At 38.3% G+C, this 21979-nt stretch overlaps 1 protein-coding gene across 1 annotated transcript in view; it reads left to right on the forward strand.

Moving 5' to 3' along the window:
• Positions 1-21979, forward strand: part of LOC145995264 (rhodopsin-like) — a 56772-nt gene that overhangs the window by 17927 nt on the left and 16866 nt on the right. The window contains exons 3-5 of the mRNA XM_083131845.1: positions 5322-5452; positions 7033-7178; positions 19328-20216. Coding sequence (XP_082987971.1) covers positions 5322-5452; positions 7033-7178; positions 19328-20216 — 1166 coding nt within the window. The remainder of the gene's footprint in view (positions 1-5321; positions 5453-7032; positions 7179-19327; positions 20217-21979) is intronic.

Below are 21979 nucleotides of genomic sequence, written 5' to 3' on the forward strand. Positions count from 1 at the left end.
TTTTATGCAATATTTACATTAAACACACGAAATCACCGCCAGCTATGAAGATGATGGAGAGAGTTTACTGAAATATAAAGATGCTCATTAATGGGGATGTGTTTTATACATCGACCCGCCAGAAACCCGTAAAATAGATGCATATATGCCTCCTTGCACTACCAAGAAACGCTGTTTGAATCACATTTGCCTCTGTTCGAGCTTCAAAATGTTTACCTAACTCAACCCAAATTCATGTACGTATGCAAAGATAATTAATATGGAAAAGCGAGGAGGGGTACTGGAGAGAGATAGTATATTTTTTACGTATTTTGAAACTTTAATTTTATTGCATTCTTTTGAATTCCTGGATCAAAACATTCATTTCACTTGGATGACCTCTTAAAAGAAATGCATACTTCATGAGCTTGGTATAGAAAATAGAGATGAATTGAACGTCGGCTTAAGGATTCGGTTTGTGATCTTATCAGAGGAGAGGATGGACTTAGTGGGCTACTACCTTAATAATCTTGTACATGTTTGCAAATTTTTACTCGGAAAAAATAGCTCTCCATTAATATTGCAGTATGGTGCTTATGTTTGCTTATAATTGGACGTTATTTGCTTAAAATCTAATTTTAATACAGAACATTTATTTAACTTGTAACAGCATTACAAGTTAACTTCTGAAATCAATCTATAAGAAAATTAATATTTCTACTTGCATAAATATTCTAAGCATTAAATTTATCTTCACTGATAGTGTTCATGTAAGAATAATAATTCACATTAGTTAACATTAACATTAGTACCATTTGATTTGAATATGGCTTAAAATGTTAAACAACAATTTAAGTCCGTTGATTCAGATTGTATTCCTTAAGTTCAATACCACCTATAGTTGGCAACTCAGAAACAAAATAAGAATGAATGGAAACACAGCCTTGCCACCGTATAATGAGCAGCATTCTATCTTTTAAAAATGTTTAACAAATGTCGGCTATATTATTATTATACAACCAGGAAAAGGTGGGATGGTACACAGTCCTATCATGTATTATCTCCTTAACAATGCACTAGGGGGGAAAAGGCTACGATGAGCTTGAGCTTTTTTCAAACTGTACACGTCCTTCCACAGTGCGTATCTTGATGAAAGTGTTGTCTACCATGGGGTCTCGGAAGAAGGAATGGTTTGTGCCAATGCCCTCTTACAATGAGACCTGTGCAGATCCTGAGTCAATAGTACGAACAGCATGGGGCTAATGGTGACATTGCTTCCGCCTAAGGGCAGCAGAAGTAGTTTCACCAGCTCATTGAACACCAGCTGTAACACACACCGCAACAATAGTTAGTGTGCCATCGTTGCTGTTTAATACGAGAGCGAAAATTCCAAGACAAATCAATGGCGATAAAAACACTAATTTTAAAAGAAAATAAGAATTGTGAATTCAGTTGCTGTTTTAAGTCTACTTTATGCACACAAAAATCTAATCGGAACTGGACTTACAGTTTAAAGTTGAATCCGGACCAATATGTGTTTCCACCGGGTATTGAACCCGGGACCCCTTGATTACAAGGCGACGACGATACCACTATGCCATAGGGGAGACACTAAAAAATAAGACGAAATAGCAATATAATTAATCATAAATACATTTTTCGCCAAAATGTGGGACCAGCACGAACTGCCCTCTGTTCAATAACCGCTCGTCACACTGCCATCTAGTGACGTATCCGCATACTACGGGTGACGTATTCTCCAGGATATACGACCATGTTTTGATACTACCGTTTAACTTTGAGAAAAAATATACTCCCTCTGTCCCATAATTATTGTCCGGTACACTTTTGTTTGTTGTCCCATAATATTTGTCCGATAGGCAAACTGTGACATTGGTGTATACAGAAGAAGAAAATTAAACACGTGAATGAGTCATACAACGTTATTACTCAAGGATCAGTACAAATTTGCCGATCAAGTATCCAAAAGAACATAAATAAAAAGTCACCATTTTGGCATGCCGGACTATAATTATGGGACAGAGGGAGTAGTTGCCATGACTTATGCTCGTATAATCCTACTAAATTCTCATTCCAAACGAGAAACATCTCCCATTGACTCGTCGCAGCTTCAAGAACCACTCGAAACAAAGAAAGCTCACACAGACCTCTTGACACCACAAAAGAACTTTCACGGACTTTTTACCTCGACATTTCCCACTCCTTTAATATTTCCAACAAGTGTTTGAAGCAGGTGGCAACAGTTAGCAGGCTGTTGTATCCAGCCCTCCAATTTGCGGAAAACAAGAAACGAACACTTCTTTGTAAGATGATCTGAATTGTAAAAGAAAGGGTAGATATGGAAACCTTATGCATGTTGCATATTCATTATTTTTCTCTTTGACGTTAACGACTTTCCTCTGTGGCAAAAACACTCCTTATTTTGGGATGCTGATCTCAAAATGTGATCCCCTAAGGCCCCATAAGACTCTTGAAATCGCTTTTAGTAGGCTTAGATTGCAACATGATATCAGCATCAAAGAGATGCATTATGTAACTATATTGCAATCGTTATACTTTACCCATACACACGCTAGGGATACTACGTTTAAAATGTCAATTTTCCGCTTATTCAACACACATTTCGGACTGTTGCAATTCATGGCCTATCAATGATGACTGTGCGTGCAAGCAAAGCCTTTCCACCGGCCTTGTTTTAAGAAGGCACAGGCTGGGCACATTTGCGACTGTGATGTTCATGGCCTACCAATGATGACGCTGCATGTAAGCAAAGCCTTCGCACCGGCTATGTTTTAAGATGGTATTGTCAGTTTGCATATGTTCCTCTATTAGGTGCAAAATAACGTGACGTATACCATCTGCAAGCTTGAGATCACAATATTAAATTAAACTATTTATTCTTAGCCACGTAAAGAACGAACGTCAAAGTAATGTCTGGAACAGATGCCACGAGACACGTTCCATGAACTGAGCCTAAGTGGCCCTGCTCACAGTTTTTTGCCAATTTGGTCGATATTCCTTCTAGCGCTCAGAATAGCTACGAACAACAGACAAAGGATTTGCTCTAAGAACAGGACACTTCTCTTTCCTCATTTAATCTCGAGAGCGTCTTGAAAGCATGGAGAAGAGGATGTCCGTGGGCATGGAAACAAGCAGTCCGTTGCTATGTTACTGCCTGTTTTAACTCCTCAATATCTACCAATATAACTGGTGTCTTTCGGAACTGCAGTCTGTCGTCTGAAGAACTCTTCCAGTCGCATGCAATTTAGGAGAAGCACTTTCCTTTGTTTACATGCGAAGGCCGGTACCAGAAAGGGTAGGGTTACCAGACGTCCGGTTTCTTCCGGACATGTCCTACATTTTAGCCTAATGTCCGGCGTCCGGGAGAAATTTGAAGAATATCATAAATGTCCTACATTTTGAGCGTCATATAATATAATTAGAAAAATACATGTTTCAATTGAACAAAGATAAATCTTGCAAGTTACAAGTCTAGTCTAGTGAAATTTATTTTGGTACATCATTGTCCGAAAATAAAATTAAAGTTTGCTCTGCTAGAACAAAAATGGAAGCAATGAATGAACAAAGTTTTGGGTCCACATTCTGATGTCACTGTTCAGTGCCCGAGCGGGATTTCTTGCCTTGGGGTTTATACTAACGGAACAAGGTGTTTCCTATTTTATTCAATGAATTGTAAGCAGGGGGTATAGAGATCAAAGTTATTGAACTAAAAACTATCTCAGATGAAACTTCTGTAACCATTTCAAGGTCATAATGCAAATGTTGAGAGAGTACTTCCATTAGCATCTGCATAACTGACTCATGAGACAAATATTTTTTTCATAAAACTCTGTAAAAAGTTTGGAACTTTGTCAGTATAATTTCAAAAAGTTCTATTGTTCATCTCTCATAGATATATTTTGACTAAACCTGAAAGTTTGATAAAAATTGTCTCCCCTGAGAAGTACCATTTAAAACATGGGTTAAAGAGAGGGGTATTGTTTGGTATTGATTACAAGTTTGGAAATTTTGCATTTAAGAGTTAATTAAGAAATCATAGTGGCCGCGGTGGCTCAGTCGGTAACGCGTCTGACTACCATGCTCAAGGTCCCGGGTTCGATCCCCGGCCGGTTCAAATCCGGGAACTTTTCTAACGTTGGAAGCGGCCCCGGCGCCCACCCAGCGTCGAATAACATGGGTACCTGGGGGAAACCCTGGGGGGTAAAGGCGGTCAGGGGCGAGATGCTGATCACATCACACCCACTCACGACTGAATCAAGAAAGTATGGGGCGTTACCCCCACACCCCCTATACGCCTTCATGGCGTGGTGCTAAGCACAGGGGAACACTTTACCCTTTTTAACTTTTTTATTTATTTTTTAATGCCGAAAAGTGTCAATTTTAAATTACTTTCTTACATGTTCCAGAAATGTGTATTGTGTGTCCTACATTTTGGGACATTATGTCCTACTTTTCCCTTGTAGCAATCTGGTAATCCTAAGAAAGGGAGAGGAGGTGATAGGGGGAATAGCAAACATTGATTCATTGTGTGTATTTAACTACTTAACTTTTCTGCCACTTTTGGCTAATTGATGAAGGGACACTCACAAAGAACACTCATGCCCAGGCCTGGATTCGAACCAGGGGCCACTGACGCCGCAGGGCGCTGTGCTGACAACTCCGCCACTGAGGTAGACAGCAAGCATTCAACTGAAGCAGTGGTGTAGTACACAGTATGTTTACAAAGGGGGGGGAATATGAGGGTAGGGAGGGTTGGACTAAAAGGGGGTTATGAACCCTCAACTTCATGTGGGATCCTACTGCGCTTAAGTACCTATTGTATCAGGCTGTAATGTTTTACCTTGTAAGTGGGTGATTTTCTCAATAACGACCATCGTGTCGCCTCAAACTGTTGGTCGCGCACGTGTAGCGACGCTGGAGAGGAAAGTGCCTATTCCGGTGTGATCGTGTCGCTTGTCATCTCGGTGTGAAACCTCCCTAAGACTAACGGAGTAGACATTCCTCCTACTCCCATCTCTATTTAAAATTATCCGGTAATTTAATTCTCCTTCCGCTCTTTTTTTACTAATATTCCTAAATAAGCACACTGTATCACATATAAGTGTTGCATACTCCAACATGTAGTATTGGTGGAGGCGCATAGTGGTTCAGATACCACTTTAAAGTCTATGTCCAGTCCCGACTAGCTTTTCTGTGCATAAAGTTGACTTCAAGCGAAAAGCTCAGTCAATAAATCAATTTGTGGTATCATGGCACTCGTGAAAATATTTCGATACTAATTTCTTGTATCTTTCCAACAGATTTCGTCGGCTACGCAGTCCTGCCAACTGCTTCATAGTGAACCTGGCCATCGCAGATTTCTGCAACGCCCTTCTCCATACGATGCCTGCAGCATCTTCCTTCCACAAGAGATGGATCTTCGGGAGCGAAGGTGAGGGGACCATGGACAAAATCAACAGAACTCGTTGCCAATGACGTGTCAAGTAGGGAAAGATTTATGGCCGAAAGGGAAGGTTCTGTCTTCATATTATCTTCCTTTCTTGTATTCGCCCTTTTTTCCTCTGAAAGAAGTGTAAAATAGCTACAGTCCCCCCAAGCCTCCTCGGGTATGACACTGCCAATTACAGCAGAGACGTTGAACAGGCCGTCTGAGAAAATTGGGAAGAGGTATCATTATCTTTAATTACAATGTGTCGTAAGGTGCGTTACTTGTCTCGCATAACTATGCAATATTTTTTTTATAATGGCTCATAACCATGGGGTAATTTGTCTCCACAGACTTACGCGTGCACGAAAGCGCTGCACTAAATAATGCATCACTAGCCCAATTAAAGTCTGATCTATCAAGGTAATTTGAATGCAGTGGTGCCAACTTTTGAAATACACTTGGTGGACTGAACTCTGAGATATGATTCATAATTTTATTCAATTATGTATGTCATACGAGTAGGCTGAGGATTTGCCTAAAACGTATTTTTTTTATTTTTGGTTAGAAAATGTAGGCTTTTTACGTGAACAGCTTCAGGTCATTTCTGACAGAATGTCATGAGTTATATAGCGGCTGCTTTTCACATATTTTAGTCATAAATGCCTATTTCTAGAATAATTGTTTTTATTTTTGAATGCCAAATCCGGGTAAATTGTGAAAAATATGTCCATGTTTATTAATTTTTGTCCCGATTTTGTACTTTCGATACTTTTTAGTGCCTATAGATCCTTATTATGTTGTTCTTTTATCCTTTGTTGTTTTCCTATTTTATTTAGTAATAATCACGTCACCTTGTAATAATCAAGGGGTCCGTGGTTCGATACCCGGTGGAGGTACATGGCACAGTGGTTTGAATTCCACTTTAAAACTGTAGGTCCAGTCCAGATTAGCCTTTCTGTGCATAAAGTGGACTTAAAACAGCAATTCAACCAATCAAAGTCTTTAGTAATAACGATGTGAGCACGGATAGTGTAAGTAATATAGAATACTGAAAAGTATCATATTGGAGATGTAACAATTTTTTATGGAAAATTTTGATAACACTCAGTTAGTAATTAAGTTGCTGGAATTCATGATGAAACATTTTGGTTTCTTAAGCGCGGGAACTGTAATTCGAAACTAACAGACAAGTTATTGGGAAGGCTCGAGCACATATAAACTGACGTCAGTGAATATACGTAAGAAGAAGGGTAGGTTTCGAAATGTATACATAAACTGTACATGTGACGCACGCGTGTTGAATAATTTTCCAAACCAGAAGCCTAAATACAATACAGACATGTTTGTTTCATAAGAACGCAACGTATGCTTTGAAGTGTAGACGCTAGCCAACGAGTGGTGGTTAAGAACACATTGTCAATTGTTACTTAAAAAATCCAAACACGGTCTTACAATTTTTAATTTAATTTTAGTATTCTAAACATTTTGAGGCAAGTCCCCAGCTCTCCCATATATGTAGAATTTCTGATATCACGATATTGTGGTACTCTGCCTCACAAATGCAATATTCCTTTTTATTCCAGGTTGTGTGTTCTATGCATGCGGTGTGGGATATTTTGGCCTGCTGTCTATTATAACTCTGACAGTGATAGCAACTGAGCGCTATCTAGTGATCACGGCCAAACCTCTATCAGGAAGCTGGAAGGTCACCAAGTACAAAGCGAGGAAGGTGAGCATGTAGCCTGGTTAGGTTTTGGGGATGGAGGCAACATTTTATTGTTTTTAAGTTGACCACATTGCCAAATACACTCCTATGTCTTTGCTTTCTATTATTGTGAACTTTTTCCAATGTAGAAGTAGGTATGTGAAGTAGTCACCACAATAAACAATATAATAATGCTAACCATCAACTCTTACCCAAAATTTTCTCCATAAAATACGTATTGTTATTACGTTTGAATTAATGTATGCAACCTAGCCATAGGCGTAAGTTGTGGAGCAAGGGGGCCCTCGACCCCAATATTTCAGGTTTGTTAAAGTTTACAATTTGAGGGTATTTTTGTTTCTTTCTTGCAATTGTTCGCCATAGAATACCTTCCTTTCGACATGTATCCAAATCAGACACCATGGCTGCTCTGAATATTCACACTCCATCCTTTCGTCGTGATCTAGCTGACATGAAATTTTTATACAAAATAATAAATGGCAAAATCAGAACAGATCTCCTAATCAGTGAATTCTCACTTAGGGTACCCCAAAAGCTAACGCGCAACCTGCAACTCTTCCACAACCCAACCACTAGGCTATCCCTTCTACAACGCTCCTTGTTTTACAGGCTCCCAGAAATCTACAACAAACTTCCCCTGAATGTAGATATATTCCTTCCTGAACGTAATTTTTGTATATTACTGACGAAGAACGTGTAAATCTATCCCATCTTGTTATTGTTTTTATCTTTTGTTATTTTTTATTTCTACTTTATGTTCTTTCAGTGTAAAATGACCAAAATAGACTGTATCTGAAACTCTGAGTAAATACATAAATAAATTATCCTCCTGGAATATCAGCACCAAACAAATCCTTAACATATACAAGTCAATTTAGAAATTTTGGAAACACTAGTCAAACATATATATGATTTTGTTTGTTATATTTTATATTCATATTCTGTATATACTTTTCTTTTATTATATTTATTCCTCAAGTACAATAATCTTAGAAAACACAAACATATATATATACACACACACCTTGGTTTTATTAATAGGCACCAAGGTCTGGAACTTCTCCCTACAAATACTCGAATCCTCTTCCATATTCCAATCCTAAACGGGACACTACCGCTCTTGGTGAAATAGCAATGATAAACAATCTACGCAAAAGTATACCAAGAGAGAGAGTTGCGTAGTGTGAGTGGCGAGAGGGGGTTGGAGGACCTCGTCCCTGTGTCCCGATCCTAACCTTTTGGGACACGAGATTCATGTTCTGCCCCCAAGTATTAGCCTCCAACTCACGCTACCGTATATATGTCCTTTTTATACCTCACTGGGTATCATGTTGAGAATGGATGATAATAACCAATAACATGCACAAAACCACACACAAAGTGGCCTCCATGATTTACGCAGGATTCGAATCCAGAACAATCTACTAATTATTTAATTGCATTTGCCGTTGGTATTCTCATTAATACCACCAGTTTGCTAATCATTCCAATCCTCGTGAATAACAGGTGTGGTAATTGGAAGTAAGGTAACCAAAATTTTCTCTGGTGCTGTTGTCGAATTTTCATGCTTGTCACGAAATCCTGCCCTTGCGTTGCCAAAATGTGCAGCAGTCTTCAACATATCGTCGTCACCATTATTCAGTGCCAAGTGTAGTGTTCGGAAGGTTACTTTTTAAAAGTAACTAAGTTGCAGTTAAGGTTACTCGTTTTAACAAGTAACATAGTTACCGGCGTTTGAAAAGTAACTCTAAATTTCTTTAAAGTTACTCTCTGCTGGATTTTTTTTGCAAACAAATGACACACAGTTAGTTATAATAAAAGAGGACCTACGTGTGATTTTTCAATTTTCCAAGAATATATGTCCTCATATATTTAAATTATTACAACATATAAAAAATTATAGAACAAGGCTTTGCTTGAATGATTTTAATTTGAAAAATCGGGTGGTACTATTTCTACTTGAATCTGTATCCTTCTCTTAAATTCCGAACTCAACAACATTCACTCTTTCCACAATTAATTCTTTCTACCACCTTCCAAATGAGAAATTTACTCAAAAACAATGAAGCCTTCGCACATAATTAGAGATGTCAAACTGCAATAAAGCGCGGATATTCTAAATTTAGCACGCAATGAAGTCTAACTTCCTTGTCTTAACGCGATTCCACGAAAATGCTTTCAATTTAGCATCCAGGGAAGACACATTGTTGGAAACATAGTTGCCAAATTTAGCTCTTTTGCCATGTTACAAGTTATGAATTAAAGTGCAGTAAAGTAATTGAAAAGTAACTGCTGATAATGTTACTTTTATTGCAAGAAAGGAACTCTGTTATAGTTAGAACTACTTACTTTTGAAAGTAGCTAGTTACAGTTAGAATTCCTAAAAAGTAACTGTTACATTCAAACACTGAGTAAGTTTTTTGTAATATCATGAAGGGCAAAACCGTAAATAGCAAAAGTAGGGGCGAAATATTTAATATTGTTGAAGTTTTTGACAACGAAGCAAGAGAGGGAAGTTATACATGGCAACATGGGAAAAATTCAGCACAAGCGAAGGGGTTGTTCTTATCTTGGTTGAGTTGTTTTATCTCATAATGTTCATTTCAAATTAGCATATATAACAGCATTCTTATCTAACATAGGATGGATCTCATTCTTCACAGCATAGATTGCTATTCTTCTCCGATTTTTAATAATAAGTGCTCTCCTTTTTTAAATTGTATCTGGAGTGAGGATATAGTGTTTCATTCATAGTGCATAATGTTGGTCGTATAAATGGACAAATATTTTGACTGATACAATATTTTTGGAATGCAAAAATATAAACAATGTTTCACTCTTATGCTTTCCTTCCCAGTACAAGTTCCGATTCCTCTTTTCACCGAATCTTAACAGAGTGTAATTGAAGAAAATGTGAAAAGGCAAACACAATTCCTGTGCATTACTAGCAAAATAATGATTTCAAGAACGATCTGGTGGAATACTATTACAAAAAATGCCCTCAATTTAAAATATTGGTTTGTGTGACCAATATAACCATGTTGCCAAGAGTTAGAAACATGTTTAAATAAAAATTATGACTTTATAAAAACCTGAAGCATACTCATAATAAAATCAATAAAAATATTGATCTTGGAAATACCATTGCTTATCTACCAACTTTTCCCATAGATGGAACTCTTTGCTATTGATCACAAAGGAAAGAAAATTACTTTTTGGTAACGCATTCTGACAAAGCTACTTCCGTAAAATTTAGATAAATATGCTAGCTAATGACATAATGTACTTACCTATTCTAAGCAAGATAATGTAGCAAATATGTAGTTAGTTTTCTGTACAGTTGCAAAAGAATTCATAATTATACCTATTGTACGTTCCAAAGCTATAAAGATAATTATTGTCTTCGGTCGGTCGTTTTTATATTTGGGGATGTCTACAAATGATTTAGCCGTAGATAATATCTTTCATATTACGATATTTCCGTTCAAGCTTATATTTAGGATTTTTACAAGATGAACAAATTTTCAGATAAATACTTATATTCCAGGTTACTTCAGTGCTTACTGTTTCTTCAATTTTAATCTGCCATAGTGGATTCTTTTGAACATTAATAACAAGGAAATCTACAGTTTGGGAACTTCACAAAATCAGTCACCACATTCTTCTGTTGGGGCACTTAAGAAGTGAATCATACAGTTCAAATCAAGGAACTCCGAACTTGAGTGACAAATGTACTCAGACCACAGATTACTATTCTCAGATGGACTGCTTAGCTTATCAACTTAGGTAGGTGGCGTCTGTGAGGCAGCACACAGTAGAGCCCCAGGATCCTGATACATCCTGAGAGAACCCAGGCATTGGCAACATTGGTCCTGCTTCATAACTACGGCTGGATAGTTTAATAAACCAATTAAGTCTCCAACTATGCACTGGCAATGTATCAATTCGTATGAGCAATAGATAGGGGAAGGTTGCCGAAATTGGACCAGTTTTGGTTTTTCTTAATTCATTTCTCTATTAATGACTAATTCGAAATTTTTTCTATTTTAAAGTATAGAAGATTACATTCACTTTCATCGGATAGTAATAAATTTTAAAATATAGAGGAAAAGGTCTAAATATGGACCCCCCTTTTTATTTTGTCATTTTCGGAGGAAAAAAAATAATATATCAAGCACCTGCCTTTAAAATGCATATCTATGAAATATATACTTCTATATAAAAGTATAGAAGGTCTCCCTTTTTTTTTAAAAAAAAAAGCAATTTCCAAGAAATGGTAAAATGATGTATTTCAAAATTGTGATCTAAATATGGGCTACTAGTGGCAATATCACAAAAAGCAATTAAAATTTAAAAGAACAGTCATTTATTGCTAAAACATTATAGAATTCATATTTATGAATAATCTGTTGTTTTGAAAATCACGCGGAATGGGAAAAGTCGAAATTAAGAAAAACACGCAAACATTTGTTGAAAATGTGATCTCAGCATTAGACCTCATGTCATAGCCCATATTTAGAGCATCACGCTATTTTTCTTCTTCAATTTATTTTCACTCTCTGTGGTACATATTTCACAAACAAATCATGGCATTATAAAAGCCCACATTTGTTTTATGTATCGCTAATACCATAACCTATACAAAGCAGATGATAATTCAGAAAACGCTGAGTTAAAACATACCTGCAAAAAGTTTTCGGAGGTCGCAATTCTATAACAGCGTCCAAGTCCGAAACTAACCACCACTTTCTCTTGCGAATTGGTGCCGCAACCTTTGTCCTTGACAGATAACTAGTTCACATAGCCTCTGCCAGGCTGCAGCACCCGGGAGCGCTGATAACTCCAAAACCCATGTTTAAACCTTCGCCCATATTTAGATCTTCTCCTCTATAAGTACTAACATTTATAAAATAAGAAGAAAGAATTTGGATAAATGGTCCAAATTGTGAAACCGGTTGCCTTATTTGGACTGACAGTTGCCTAAGTTGGACCTGAGAAGTAAAACTGTAAATAACAATTGAATGGCTTATTGCAGAAAGGGACCTGAGTCACATTTTTGATGAATCAGAGTTCATGGTATTTTTGATTTTCCTAGTTACAGACACATCTTTTAGTGCAGAAAGGACGTCAGTCACACGAGACTATAGCGAAGAAAATGCACAGTGAAATGTGTTCTTTAATGCAGAAAGGTACCCGAGTCACTGACTCGGGTCCTTTTCTGCAATAAACCTAGCCGTATTTATACGTTGTGCGAACTGTGTACGCTAATCTGTAATGCAGCTCTGGGCGGTAAAAATACTGTCAAACTTATTGACACAAGTAACATTATTGGTCTCGCAACGTGGTGACCTCATGTCTACAAAAAAAATGTGCCATCTGTGAAAACTACCATGTGTTCCTACAAGAATAGGCAGTATTTTCAGATTTCCAAATATCATTACTTTGAATACTGTGTTGAACATAAGGGTAGTGTCAAGGTTTCCGAATTCATTAACGCTTTCACGTCTCACACCTTCTATCTGTCCAAAGGTGCACGAATTGTAATTCCTACGCCACATACGTTCTCAGTTGCACGTATGACGATCAAGCTTACTAAATTGAAGGACATATGAACTGCCTTGTCGCATGTACAGACGACGTCAAAGGATTTTATGAAGATATTCTTCAGTGGCTCACTACACACGGCAATGAAACAGATTCAGATGTAGAATAACACACGCATGTATGAGCTCGTACATTATTGTACTTCAAACACCGACAATAAAGTCCAGAAAGTGCAATGCACTGTAATGTTTTTCCGAATCTATAATTTTATGTTGCATATATAACATAACTTAACCTAACCTAGCTTATGTGGCAACGACAAACGGGCGTTTGTAGGATATTTCTCGTCTTATTTCTCAAAGTTTCCACTTTTATTGCAGAAAGGTACCGGAGTCACAACTTTTTCATCTCCACTGTCTCTAGCAGCATACTGCAGGGGGGTGCATTGAGGGTTGAAAAATTAACTGTTCATTATGCTGAATATTTGAGCCAACAGTGGTACATTTCTTTCTTACGCTATCAATATTATACGATTTTTCTTGTTTTTCTCAGAATTGTGCAAAAGTGACTCAGGTCCCTTTCTGCAATAAGCTTTCAATTATTATTAACATTTGAATGAATTAAAAGTTTTTTGCGTAAAACAACGCCTCTAGGTTTCTGCTATTTGTGGAGTGACCATCTAGTATGGTGAAGTTCAGGTAAATCTTTACTGAAATTCACTTGCAGAAGGTAAGTGGGTAAGTACAGTCACGGACACTTCTGGCTTGTAACGACCTTATTGAAGAAGCACTGAAGCAAGCCATCCATGTCTGACCACCAAGCGCCTTGTGACTAGACAACCCAACCAGCATTGAAATTCTGCGGCTTGTATACCAGTCACGGGTATACATCTCTGTAAATTGAGTAGTGATGCCAAAGAGAAATACGAGATGAAGACTGTCGATCGTAATGTCTCGTGTTCTCGACATGGAATAATACTCGGTCCACGTTACGTTCCATTATTTAATGTTGTTTGGGAACGAACCTGACGGACTGGGTTTATATTTTCACTCTTTGCATTACAGTAAATTCCATATTTTACAATTACATTAATGCTTTGAACGAAAATAATGCCCAGAAAAACATCGAACACACGTTCACACCATTCTTCTCACACACATGCACATGAAAACAAACGCACAAAGCTAAGTTTTAACTTCCAAGTGAATGTCGAAATAACAGTAAAGGGAGAAGCACGATGTGCGAAACATGGGATTTTTCACAGAAAGAATGCGTCTATTTGAGACATACGTGGTTTATATTAATAGACAATGAAACAATTATGAGAGAAATTAACATGCATTTTCGCTTCAGGTGATGAGGAAGGAAACAGACTGACTGGAAAAAAGAAAGCATGGTGCTATTGATAGGGTGTTGGTTAGCGTAGAGAGCTTTCATCAGTGAGGTCTAGGTTTGATCCCCACCAAGGACAATTTTTTTTATTCTTTTCTATTAGTGAAGAAGTATGTAATATTGTTTTCTAGGCATTTTGACGAAAGGATACGCATCAAATTTGTTCGTTTAATCTGTATTTTCATTCTTCTAATAAGTTCTCTATCGCAATGGGATATAGAGATTCTCTATCTAGGCGATGGATGTCTTCTCAATGGTTACGTAGCTGCGATTCTCCAGTCCCTTACACCCACTTGTCTTATTTATTTACTTCATTTCATATCTAACGAAAACACACAGATATAGTTAGAACAAGAAACACACCTCGCGTCGAAGGTTCCAGACTCGAGTTCTGGCTTTTTTTGCGAGGGTGATTATTCTTGTGTGTCTGTTTATCATCTTTGTCAAAAAAATATTCCTCATTATTGCCGTGATTAACCTAGGGAGAGACCAAAGCGACTGAAATAACAAAAGTACAGAAAATGCAAGACACATCTGCCTAGGCATGTTATACCTTGGGAATTAGCAATCTGAAAATTAACTTGTATTTCAGTCGACTACTTGCGAAAGAGTTTCGTGTTGTCTCGTTTGGGGTGTTGGTTATCGTGTCGGACTAGCATGCGGGCAACCCGAGTTCGAGCCCAGCGGAATGAAAGTTTTTTTTTGTCTAATTTCATCCAACCTTATTTATAAAACTGAGGTTTCTGCAAAACCTTTTGAATTGCATGCCACTTCGTATGTTGGTAATCAGCAAAGATGAAAATTTGATGTTCCGAAGCGACGATGTATTTGTGTATGTGTTGAAAAAACGCATTTATTTATTAGCGAAAAACATGCAGCCACGTGATCATTGAGAACGCTTCCTAGTTGTCAGTGCTAATATGGCAGTAGCTACAGTCTGTCAACACACACCAACTTTCACGTTTCCCGTAAAATGATTACCTTTCCACGTTTCAAAATCATGAGTGCTGTCTGAAGCAATGCTTTGATACTTGCGTTTGCATGTTCGAATCTAAAGTAATACGAAACTTCTTTCCCAACAAATGACATTGAAACCATTAATAACTGTTTGCAATGTGATATTGATATCATATATGGAAAGAATAAAAATGGAGAATTTCGCTTAATACAACTTATCAATAGGGAGCGGAAGTTGATGAAATGTCATCTTTTTTCTGACATCTCGGACACGATGCCCATTAAATATACACAATATTACACTTCATCTAGAACCCAAGAAAGGAAATTTTAAAGTGCATTTTTTTGCATTTGTTGCCATTTGTCAGGTTTAAGGTCATTTTCCCGGATTTTCGGCATTTAGCCGTCACTTTTTGCAATATTCGGTATATTGTTTCATCATATTTTGTCACTTCTTTAATTTTGGTAATATTCTTGAATCTTTTCACCTTGAATCTAACTATATCTGTGTGTTTTCGTTAGATATGAAATGAAGTAAATAAATAAGACAAGTGGGTGTAAGGGACTGGAGAATCGCAGCTACGTAACCATTGAGAAGACATCCATCGCCTAGATAGAGAATCTCTATATCCCATTGCGATAGAGAACTTATTAGAAGAATGAAAATACAGATTAAACGAACAAATTTGATGCGTATCCTTTCGTCAAAATGCCTAGAAAACAATATTACATACTTCTTCACTAATAGAAAAGAATAAAAAAAATTGTCCTTGGTGGGGATCAAACCTAGACCTCACTGATGAAAGCTCTCTACGCTAACCAACACCCTATCAATAGCACCATGCTTTCTTTTTTCCAGTCAGTCTGTTTCCTTCCTCATCACCTGAAGCGAAAATGCATGTTAATTTCTCTCATAATTGTTTCATTGTCTATTAATATAAACCACGTATGTCTCAAATAGACGCATTCTTTCTGTGAAAAATCCCATGTTTCGCACATCGTGCTTCTCCCTTTACTGTTATTTCGACATTCACTTGGAAGTTAAAACTTAGCTTTGTGCGTTTGTTTTCATGTGCATGTGTGTGAGAAGAATGGTGTGAACGTGTGTTCGATGTTTTTCTGGGCATTATTTTCGTTCAAAGCATTAATGTAATTGTAAAATATGGAATTTACTGTAATGCAAAGAGTGAAAATATAAACCCAGTCCGTCAGGTTCGTTCCCAAACAACATTAAATAATGGAACGTAACGTGGACCGAGTATTATTCCATGTCGAGAACACGAGACATTACGATCGACAGTCTTCATCTCGTATTTCTCTTTGGCATCACTACTCAATTTACAGAGATGTATACCCGTGACTGGTATACAAGCCGCAGAATTTCAATGCTGGTTGGGTTGTCTAGTCACAAGGCGCTTGGTGGTCAGACATGGATGGCTTGCTTCAGTGCTTCTTCAATAAGGTCGTTACAAGCCAGAAGTGTCAGTGACTGTACATTATGTTATTACCTAGCATATTTAGCTAAATTTTACGGAAGTAGCTTTTGTCAGAATGCGTTACCAAAAAGTAATTGCAAACACATGGTTCTTGAAGTGCTTGAGCGATGTCACAAACAACTCTGAATTTATGTACCCCGTGTCGGAAATTTCTACCATGCTCCCTGCCGGTTCACTAATCTCAAGTTCTTGCTGCTTTCTTTTTCGCTTAAAAATAATCATTGGTGGGATAAAGAAACCCGCCGCATTGACAGCGCAGACTACTGTCGTGTTTACTCCTCGATCTCCGTTTGTAATGGCTCCAACTTGGTGCTCACCTTTTCGAGCGATTATTTTTTGTTGTCTTATTTGTACAGTTGCGAATCCAGATTCTTCAATATTAAAAATAGTATTTGCTGTAATACAAGTCAACAGTTTTTTTCAAGTAGGTGATTTTTTTTTAACATTCTCCCTATTTAACCCTTTAGCTCGGGCTATTGATGTTGCTTCTGGTTGACGTAGGGATTCCGACTCATAAAAGAATAAAACCACTTTTACCGCCCATTCTTTCTTGTTTGTTAAAGGAGTGGGGTAATTCGTATTTCTCTGCAATATCAAAGGCTAGCTCAGGAACATCTTTGATTATGAAGCCGAAAAACCTTTCCTCAAATAACAGAATGTGGTCGGCGAGAATTTTTTCCATTTCTGCAGTAAAGGTTGCTTGGCTACAGAAGCACTTTATTGTTGACTTGTAGGTAAAATATTAGAAGGTGTACTTGAAAACGAAACATTACGGAGACAGGATGTTCTCTTCGGTTTGGAATGCAGACCTTACAAATTCCATTACTTGCCTCGTCCGTGGAAAGGTACCAGCCTGACAGACGGATATGAACATTATTGTATTCGAAAACGTATTTTTACTGTCTCTTTATTGTAGCTTTTGTCACTCGAAATACGCAGACACACTCATGGAGTCCATAGTCGCCGTTTCTGTAAGCAGCCACAACCATCTCTAAATCATCTTCGTTCCATTTCCCACACGTGCCTCTTTTCGACATCTTGGGAACCTAGAGAAAGACAGTCCTTCAATTACTTCCTGTCAAAATTTTTTAAAAAATATATATATTTCCTTACCTAACGTCTCCTAAATTAGACCGGTCCAATTTGAGAAACACGTGGTGGTCCAACTTAAGCAACTATTCCCCGTAAGTAAAAATTTGACGCTACATGAACATAAGCAACAAAATCCTAGTTTTACGATATGTAGCCTAGTTAGTGGTTAATGAATGGCACTTTTATAATATTCTACAGGACATTTGATTACTTACCCCTACACAATAGGCTAGGATCCGAAGCACAATAATTGCAACACGAAAAATGGAAACACAATAACAGCACACCTACTTCGTCGAACGTCTCTAGTTGGCTGCACACGGCACCTTCGCCAATCAGTAGTGCCACCTCACCTGATTCAAATCCTCGTCTATAGGCAAAAACAAAGGTGGTCCAACTTAGGCAACGGTCCAATTTCAGCAACCTTCCCCTACGAATTGGGCTATTGCCCGTGCATGATTATTGGATGAGGCGTAAAATTGTCTGTGAAAAGTCTGCCACTGTACACTAGTGCCCCAGTGCGCCATTTTATACAGCAATTTTGCTCAATCTGCAGTTCGACCGACATTGGACAAAAATGTTGTATAGAGATCGAATTACGAGACTAATACGAGTAAGTAGACTTCGGATTTTAGGTTTAATCTATTTTTTGCTTTGCAGGTATTTAAAAAATAATAAGTTATCTCAGCGTTTCGTTAAGAAACACAACAAGTGATGAAGTTTTATAGTGCCTAAAAACCTACTTTGTTTGTGAGAACTTATTTTACGTTTATGCGCCTAAATCAAGCCTTTTTTTAGGTTTTATATATATTTAAAGGTTTTACAGGATTTTTATGTCACACAGAGACATTTTCTTTGTTTGGTCATGAAAAAATTCAATGACGAACGTGTTTGAAACATACTCTCTGACGATTTCTCTGCCTCCAAGTACATGGTCATTTTTCAAAGCTCTAAACAAAGCAAAATGTTTGTGCCACTATTACCTGTACAATCCAAACTGGTCTGATCTGTGTGGTCTTGCTCACTTTCGCGGAACTTCAGTGCTATGTGGCATTCACGCCTTGCAAACTAACATTTTAGCATTGAAGTTTGCACCACTGACTATGTTTTTGTTGTAAGATTGTTTTCAGCATATAAGATGGTCCTGACAGACAAAATTGCGGAGTTTGACTGTGGTTAACATGAAAAAGGATTGTTGCCTAACTATAACGGTGAAGAGTCGATTTTAATAGCAAATTTCCAATGGTAAGTTCTGCCATCGCCGTAGGGTTAGGCAACACACATAACTTTATGCAAGATAGTGTATATTTCAGGATATAGGTGGTCATTTTCATTGCCGGTGACTATACCTAATCAGCATTTTTCAGAAATTTTAAACTATATTAAGTTTTTGAACCTAATTTTGAGTCTAACTTAAGATTTTTAGGACCTATTTTTGGATTTTTAGAACCTATTTTAGGGTTTTCGAACCTATTTTAGGATTATTAGAGCATATTTTAGGAACCTAAAAGCATACTTTTTAGAACCTAAATATCCTAGGTCTACTAATAAGTGAGTCGAGGGTTCTATATTAACGCAGCATAATTTATATTCATCATGCATCTGTCTAATAACTAAGTTATTTGTTGCAGAAGTTACTCATATGATTGATTTTCTTCCCTTATTTTGCAGATGTGCGCAATAGTTTGGATTTATTGTTGCTTCCTATCAGCGCCACCTCTTTTTGGTTGGAGCAGATATATCACGGAGGGAATTCTCACTTCCTGTTCCTGGGACTATCTCACAAGGTCACCTTCAAATCGAGCGTACTACATCTACCTGTTGACTCTAGGCTTTGTGATGCCTATCGGAGTGATCACATACTGTTACACATTCATCCTCGGTGTGATATTCAAACACGCCCGAGAGATGGCAGCACTGAAGAAGTGTGAAGAAAAGTGCTGCCGTGGCAAATGCCCAAGGAACTCTGCCCACAAGACAGCCAAGATAATCCTGGTGCTCATTCTGATGTTCTTGTTTTCCTGGACTCCGTACGCTGTGGTCAGCCTCATTGGCCAATTCGGCGACGTGAAATACGTCACTCCGTGGGTGGCCACGATGCCAGCGCTGTTCGCCAAAGCGTCGGTAGTGTACAATCCAATTGTGTATGGCGTATCGCACCCACAATTCCGTGCGTCGCTCAGACAGTATTTCGAATGGTGTGCTGGCAGAGGTGTCCCGTCTTCACAGACTATCCCTCCAAACACTCGTCGGTTGAAGACTTGCAACAGGACAAGCAGTCGGTCGTCCATGAAGCAAGATACTCATTTCCTCTGCTGCCGTACTGCTCTGCAGACCCCCCACAATGCTTGTTACATCGATTCGCCCCTGTCAGCTCCAGCTACTGGTAATAACTTACAGATTGTGCCGAATGGAAATGTCATGATAATGGATGTGAGGAAACGTATCAAGACGATTGATATCGGCAATGGAATGAAGTATATTTATGCAGACAAAAGACTGTGGATGTCTGAACCTGACAGACTATCAAGTAATCAGTTGCTCTGCGCAGCTAAAGATGGTAAGTTCATCAACTTGCGTTCGTACTGGAACTCGAGAGTTTAAGGTTTAGTTTAACACTAAGAAAAATGAATTTTCATAAATTTATAGTGATTTGTATGTTTATTGTCGTGTTTCTACCATTTTATGTTAGTGTAGAAGATGAGCATGGATGTCAATTAGCACAAACTGATGAAAGAACAAACTAAATGTAATATTCTTGAGTAAACCGGGACCCGATCCCTGAATCTTCCCTGGCGACATCGCCAGTTGATAACTCTACATGTTCAAACATGGGGCACCTTCGTATTTTCTGTACCTTGAAAATAACAAACTAAGTTTTCTCGGCAATGAAAAATGAGTTTTTAAGTCCAGTCTATGCACATCTAATCTAATCTGGACTGGACGTAAAGTTTCAAGTGGGATCCAAACCACTGTGTGGTTCCACTGGATATTGGACCATATGTGGCCCCAGGGTCTCTGAAAAAATATATTGACTATTCAGTTTTGAAAAATCTAGGAATATACTAGAAGTTACTGGAAAGCCAGAAACAGGATATGTGTGTGTGTGTGTGGGGGGGGGGGGTTGTGTTATATCTGTTTATATATACAGGGTGTTTCGTAAGTTCGTTTACAACGCTTGGGAGGTGATTGTACGAGTGAAAATAAGGTGGAAAGTTCATGTAACGAAATTCCGGAAACGGCTTTGTTGCCGAGGTATTGACGTTTGGAAACGTGGGAAAATGATTTTCCGAAGTGAATAATGGCAAAACGGGTGGAGAGAAGTCGTCGGTGTTGGGCGGTCCACTAGGAAATTGGGTACGCTCTTGTCAAAAAATCACGCGGCAATGTTGTGCAATGTCGGCGCAAGGGATTCCCCAAAGGACGCGAACGAAGATGTTGACGGGAGTGGGGTGGGTGTGCGTTCTGCGTGAGCTTGTATCGACGAAAATTGGCATGTGTTGAATGGCACCAAAAAACAAAGAAAATTTCCTGAGCGAAGGGCACCATGACGTAAAAACGAAAAAAATGAACTGTCATAGGTTGCATACCCTGAAGGGCATACAGTATGCTTAATGGAGATGTGAAGGGAACCTCATCACAGACAGTTTTCAAAGTGTCCACCATGTACTTCCAAGCAGAGGTGACAACGGCGAATCAAGGATTGTCTAGTGCGACCCAACAACCCCGGCGTTTCTGCTATCGATGCTGTAGCTACATTAATACGGGCAACGAGGTCCTCGGCTGACACGACAGGTGTTTCGTAAACGAGGCGTTTCATCTCTCCCCAGAGGAAGAAATCCCGGGGCGTAATATCAGGCGATCGAGGTGGCCATGGCACAGGCCCTCCCCTGCCAATGCACTGGTTGTGGAATACGGTATTGAGGAAAGGGCGCACATTCCGATCGAAATGTGGGGGTGCACAAGTAGTTGTATTTACAATATTATAAACTCAACTTATAAGTGTAGAAAAGAAGAGCTCAAATGATTGAACAACCCGATTTGCTTACACTTAAAACAATGCCAAGAGTGGCTTATACCCCAATTCCTCAAGTGTGATATGCTCTTAATTTATAAGAATTTTGAATTCTAGTGTAGAAAAGAAGAACCCTAACAATACGATTTGCCCACACTTAAAACAATGCCAAGAGGGGCTTATACCCCAATTCTTCAAGTGTGATATGCTCTTAATTTTAAGAATTTTGAATCCTAGTGTAGAAAAGAAGAATCCTCAACAGACAGATTTGCCTACACTTAAAACTATGCCAAGTTCCCATATGATCT

The sequence above is a fragment of the Lepisma saccharinum genome, chromosome 11 (genome assembly GCF_977018435.1).
Source record: "Lepisma saccharinum chromosome 11, izLepSacc3.1, whole genome shotgun sequence".
NCBI classification, from domain to species: domain Eukaryota; kingdom Metazoa; phylum Arthropoda; class Insecta; order Zygentoma; family Lepismatidae; genus Lepisma; species Lepisma saccharinum.